Here is a 6000-nt window from a genome sequence, read left to right on the forward strand (position 1 = left end):
TTGAGAATTTTAAGTACCACATAAAGGACATAAAACAAGACAAGTTTATATAATAAACATCAACATTTTTCCCCAAAAGATCAGCATTAAACAGCTGTCACTAGAACAATTAATGTAGTAATAACTATAATTCTCCAATTCCCATCTTTTTGTACTCCACCATATTAAAGCACATAGCCAAAAACTGAGTAATTGGATGCAATATTTCTTATAATTCAATATATTTGCAGCTATTTTCAATTATATTTTATTTCATTGTACACAAAATATCATTTTAGAATCTGACCATATAGGATCAAACTTGTTACTTCTGCATTAAAAAATGATTATAAATGTTTCAATTAAGTCTAAAGCCCAATTCATGTTTCCTTAAGTATCAGTTATAGTAAGTACAGTGAACCTTACTTTTTGTATGAGTGTGCATAAAACTACAATAACTTTTTGAACTTCCTTTAGAAAAGTTAATTACAAAGGTCAGAATCATATCACAGGACACAGGAGCAAGGGTTTTCAAACAAAAGTTCTAATAGACTGAACATATTTTAGAAATAGCAAACTGAAGAACAGATAAGTTCTGAATCACATCACACTTTATATGTTTGTGACTTGATAACACTTTGAAACAAAGAAAAACTCCCTCACATTTACACAAGTATTTTAGAAATCAATTTTTTGTACTATATTTAGATTTAAAATCATTTTCTTTAAAAACCATATTCACGTACCACATATTTTTGGAATTTAAATTTTAAAGTTCTATTTTTAAACAGTGAAACTTTTTCTTAAACAGAACCTCAAAAATACTGTTGAAATGCATGGTGTATGAAATGTATGAAGAATCCTCTTAATATCGTCAAATCAGATCAAATCAAATCTTTATTCAGTTATAGATCAGCAAATTAAGATCTTCAGAAAATGGGAAATCATTTGACGCTCCCAGGTGCAAAACATCTATTGATTTCATTACAAAACAATTTAAAGGCAAAGTTTTCCAGAGAATAGAGGTATAGGCAATTTTCTAATTTGTTATAGAAGGACTAGTACTGTACAAAACTTATAATTTTAAATAATATACACACACAATTAAAATAAATAAGTAAAAAAGATCAATAACTCTACTCATCCATTCCACTCTTTTAGTAATTTGGAAACTTTGCATTTGAAAGCATTTCAAAATTGTGTAGAGGGCTAAAATGATTTAACAGTTATCTAACAATATCAATAAAATATATTAGAAAATGATGGTTAAAAAACATTACAATTTCACCGCCCTCTAATCAAAAATACTACAACTTATGCAACTATGCTTCACTTAGAACAGTGGAAAATATTTTGCCAACATAGACTATAGGAAACCCAAAATAGCAAACTAGAAAGCACTAGTATTATCCTATATAACACACTTCTGCCACTGATTGCTACTTTTTGAAAAAGCACCAGAAATAAGACATGGTTTATACAAGTCATATAAAAGAAGTTTTTAGAAATAAAGCTTCCCCAACATAGTTGAGGCTTGGAAGTACAACTTCTCCCAGATATTCTGAATTACAATTCTCATCATCTTCAGCCAAAGTTGTTTTTATATTTATTTAATTGAACCAACATCTATGTCGCTGGCCATATCTTTACTTCTGGCTGACTGGTACTAAAAAGCTAATATGACTTAAAGTCCTAGTTCCCATCCTTGTGAAAATCAGGGTCTCAGTTGAGAATCCTGAAAAAGTTTTTTTAAAAACATAAAAGGACATTTTATTTTATAGCATCAGGACTTTTAAAAAGAATAACCAGGGTTATATATATATATCAAACTATGTGACAACCACATGATACAGGAGGAAACTGTATCCAAGAAAGATTTCCAAGAAAGAAAAACAACTCTCAGACAACAAAAGCAAAAATGTAATATTAAAGTATTTTCAGCACTGCAGTTTAAACCTCAAGATGGAACTTTCTGTTGTTTATTTTTCTCCAACTTACTAATAATTTGTAATAACAGGAAGAATAAATATTTTACCTTAGTTTTTTGGGGACTGAATAATCCACTTCCATGACTTTGCCATGCAACTCTGCTTTACCTTAAAAGTAAAAATAAAAGAATCCGTTTCCAAGTGCCAAAGTCCTGATTGCTCAGCACCCAAACTCATTTTTTTGATTACTCAGAGTTGATGGTAGAAAATGGAAAATGAGAGAAATTTGATGGGAAAAATAGCAAATAGTCACCCTTTGGGAGTAAAAACTCCCTTAAGCAGAAATGGGCTTTGAAAGCATTTCAGGCATGCTGGGGGGGGGGGGAGCTGTCTTTGTTTCCTCGAGTGACTATTTTGCCAAAGGAACCACTTCATCCCATGTCCGTGGAAACATTTCTGCCCATCTGGATCTACGACTGGAACCGTTCACACGAATTTTTGCGCGCGGTTCAGCCCAAAAGACTCGGAGTCTGCTCCGTTGGCGCTCGCGCGAACCCCCGCCCATTCAGGTATTTTTCTTCTGCCCAAACTATTCCTAGGACCGCGAGCGAGCGAGCGATCTAGGAGTGAGCAGACATATTAAAGGGTTGGTGCTTAGACAAACTGGGCTCGCCCCACCTGGGCTCTGGCTAACATTCAGCCTCCGGAACGAAACGGCGAGGTGCGCGAGTGAGTGAAGGGCCAACTACTCCAACCGGTTCTTCGTAGCGGCTTCAGGCCGGCCCGCTCAAACCCGATGGACGGTCTTCCTTCCTGGAGCTGGCCCAAGCGTCCCTCTCCGTCAATTGAAGCCCTGCTCTGCTCGTCCCCGGTGTGACTGGCCGGCCTCAGGGCTGCGCGTCACTCCGGGCCCCCGGGCAGATTTCGGGCTCTTTGCGCCGGGCTCCCGGCGAGTTGGGACAGGGCACCTCGTAGAAAGGTGCCCCAGATCTAGTGGATGCCGGGAAAACTGAAGGGAGCGATACCCCGCACTCGGGAGCCGCTCAATAAAATCGGAGAAAAAAATCAGCGAAAAATCCCTCCCTCGCCCGGCGGGCCGCCTGCTGAAGCGCAGCGCGCTCAGGGCGAACGGGAAAGGGCGCCTAGGCGCGGGCACCGGCTCAGAGGCTCTGGGAGCAGCACCGCCCTCTGAGAGGCATCAAGGATCGCTTCGGTTCGGTCAGGAGGGGGGCACCGGGTCCCCTCTCTCCGTCTCTCGCGGGGGAACTGAGTAAATACGGGAAACTCCCCCAGCCCCTGCGTCAACATCTCGCCCAAGCGGGAATTCTCCCCGAGACACTCGCTGCCCTGCCGGCTCCAAAGGGCCTGGTCGGAAGGCGGAATAGTGGCCAGGAGCCAGCCCGGGGAGAGCGGGGGGGGAGGGGAGGTCAAGGCTAAGAGGTATCTCCGCACGCCCTCTCCTTAGCCCTGAGCGCCGCATTTCCTGGCTTACCGGAGAGAGTTTCGATGGCGCGGATGGCCCAGTTCTGGTCCGGGTAGTCCACGAAAGCGTAGCCGGACTTGAGTAGGACCTGCCCGGTGAGGGGCAACTTCCTGTCCCCGAAGAGCTGACGGAGCTCCTCGGCAGTCACGGCCGGGCTCAGGTTGCCGATGTATAGCTTCTTCATCGTCCGCCTATCAGGAGGGGGAGAGTCGGAGGGAAGCCAAGGCCGCCGCGGCCACCCCCTCCTGCTTTCCTACCACCCACCCACCTAGTGAAGCTCGAGATCCAGCACCTCCCCGCCGTCGGCCGACCCAACCCAGCTTAGCCGCTCCTCCTAAGATGCTTGCAACAGCGCCCCGCAGCCGGGCGGGCAGCGAGTAAGCGAACGGGCGGAGCCGAGCCCAGCCCCGCACAAGCCCTCCCTCCAGTTCTCCGGGTCTTCAGTCCCGCCTGTCTCGCCCGGGACAGACAGGGGGCGGCGGCTGGGGCAGCGGTTATCCTGCAGAGACTCGGCCGGAACACGGACAGAGGGAGGTGGACGAGCGGCGCCGCGGCCAAGCAAGCCCCACCTACCCCCTCCTTTCCTCTTAGCCAGAAACACGTAGCCACATGCTCGGTTGGGGTTTACCCCGCGCCCACCCTGCGCCGGATGGCTCTTCCAAAGCCCGCGCGGCAATTCTGACCGCTGTTCCTCCCTCCCTCCCTCCCTCCCTTTCTCGTTAGCTTAAGTAACTCTCGGAGAATCGCACGTGAGTCAGGAAGCCCTCTCCCACGCGAAGGTCCCCTCGGCCGGATGCCTTGAAACCGATGGCTCTGCGCCTCTGCTGCGGGCTGGACGGAGCGCTGTAACTAGCGCTTCACCGACGACCGGAGGGTATAAAGAGAGCGAAGGGCGGCGTTTTTTTCCGGCGACCTTTCTATGGCGCGTGTGGCGGGATCGCAAACCTCGAGATTTCCTTTAATCTCCTGGGTGGTGAGCATGTTCCGAAGCGCCCGAAGGCTTACCTGGGAGAGAAGAGGCGGGAAGGGAGGGGTGTTTTTTCGTCCATCCTTGCGGTTTACGATCGGAGGTAGAAAGCAACTTTTCGAACAAGTCTCCGTTTTAATGCTGGGTTTGGTTTGATGGGCATTTCGCCTTTCTTCAACCAGGATTAGCCTATCAGAAGTGGCGAGGAGGAAAGCTATCTTGTTAACGATGTCGCAAGCGCAATGGCCGGGCACTTCCTGCTGCTCGGCCCGGTAGAAACTCTGAGGTGCTCCGTGTCCCCCTGACTTGAGCCCCGTCTGTCGGCTGGAAATCAGCTGGACTGAAATCGCAGTGCGCTCGGCGTAAAGGGATTTGGGGTAGGTGAATGAGAACTCAGAGCCCAGCCCGTCCGTATTTTCATAACCACAGCCTTTACTCCACTCTCGGAAGCGATGGTTCCTCCCTCTCCCCCCCCCCCCTCCGCCGTTGACCTTAGCGCTACGTGTTTCTGCTGTTCCAGAAAGGCAGCGCTGGGTCTGTCAACAAACGGAGTATTGCTATGAGTTGTATGTGACTTTTTTTTTGAGACTTCTCTTAACGAGGACTTGGATAGGGACAAAATGAAGCATTCTGGGAACTTCCCTCTTCCACCATCACTTGTAGTATTTACCTGTATTATGGTATCCGGTGATTAAAAAGCTAATATTAAAGCAAAAATCAGGGTCATGTCTAACTTTTATACCGCTTTTCAGAATGTCTTTTTATTGCATGTTGTCACAATTAGATGAAAGAGCCACTTTTTCTAGCAGAATATGTTCACTAAGCAATATTGCTGCTAAATACTGCTTCTCAATTTGGAAATTATTGACTATTTTTTCACCTCTGTTTTATCTTCTAGAGCAGTGGTTCTCAACCTGAGGGTCGGGACCCCATTTGGGGGTCGAACGACCATTTCATGGGGGTCGCCAAACAACGCAGTCCGCCATTTTTTTCCCCTTTTTCCTTAGCTATGCTACTCCCTTTTATTCTATTGGCTTTTGAAAACCAATAGAATAGACTCTCTTGAATAGAGTCTAATTCTATTGGCTTTCAAAAGCCAATAGGAATTGTCCAGGCTGTCTCTGCCCCGCTGAGCCCTCCAAAAGTCCCATTCTGCAAATGGTGCTGCACCAGTTGAGTAGTCCTCGACTTACGACCGGTTGGGGGTCGCGGCATTAAAAAGGTTGAGAACCACTGTTCTAGAGTTACTTGAAAATCTTTGTGGAAATAAAAAGTCAGTCTTTATTACTGAAACAACAGCATTGCTATACTTGGCTGATCCTATAAGATGTTGTAAATCCTTAGTGAAAAATTTGACATTTTGCAGTCCCTGGATATTTATTCATTAAGAGTTAAATGTTCAAGGTGCTCAGAAAAACAAAGGTTTTGCCCAATATCTCCTCAGTTAACAGAGCATAATGATGTATAAGCTTCTGCACAAACTCTTAAGAAATGGGGGTACATGGGTATATTTCTGGTGAAGTATGTGTAAAAAGTTGTTGAGATTGATGGCATCTAAATGTAATATGTGAAATGAAGTTCAATATTAATGTCTGAAATTGATTATTAGTTCCTACCTCCCATCAGAATTGAAAAAATAGATT

At 45.2% G+C, this 6000-nt stretch overlaps 1 protein-coding gene across 4 annotated transcripts in view; it reads right to left on the reverse strand.

Annotated features, from left to right (window-relative positions):
* The window catches only part of IGF2BP2 (insulin like growth factor 2 mRNA binding protein 2), a 78989-nt gene extending 73735 nt beyond the window's left edge, over window positions 1-5254 (reverse strand). The window contains exons 1-3 of one of the 4 annotated variants that reach the window (XM_039356332.1): window positions 4396-5254; window positions 3400-3581; window positions 2015-2075 (exon numbers count right to left, since the gene is read on the reverse strand). In XM_039356332.1, coding sequence (XP_039212266.1) covers window positions 2015-2075; window positions 3400-3581; window positions 4396-4439 — 287 coding nt within the window. In that variant the 5' untranslated portion in view covers window positions 4440-5254. The remainder of the gene's footprint in view (window positions 1-2014; window positions 2076-3399; window positions 3582-4395) is intronic. The other 3 variants (XM_039356331.1, XM_039356335.1, XM_039356334.1) reach the window with 3 other exon arrangements.
* Window positions 5255-6000: the final 746 nt, after the last annotated feature.

Source organism: Crotalus tigris, unplaced genomic scaffold (assembly GCF_016545835.1).
Source record: "Crotalus tigris isolate CLP2741 ecotype Arizona unplaced genomic scaffold, ASM1654583v1 scf7180000018824.943158, whole genome shotgun sequence".
Lineage (NCBI taxonomy): Eukaryota > Metazoa > Chordata > Lepidosauria > Squamata > Viperidae > Crotalus > Crotalus tigris.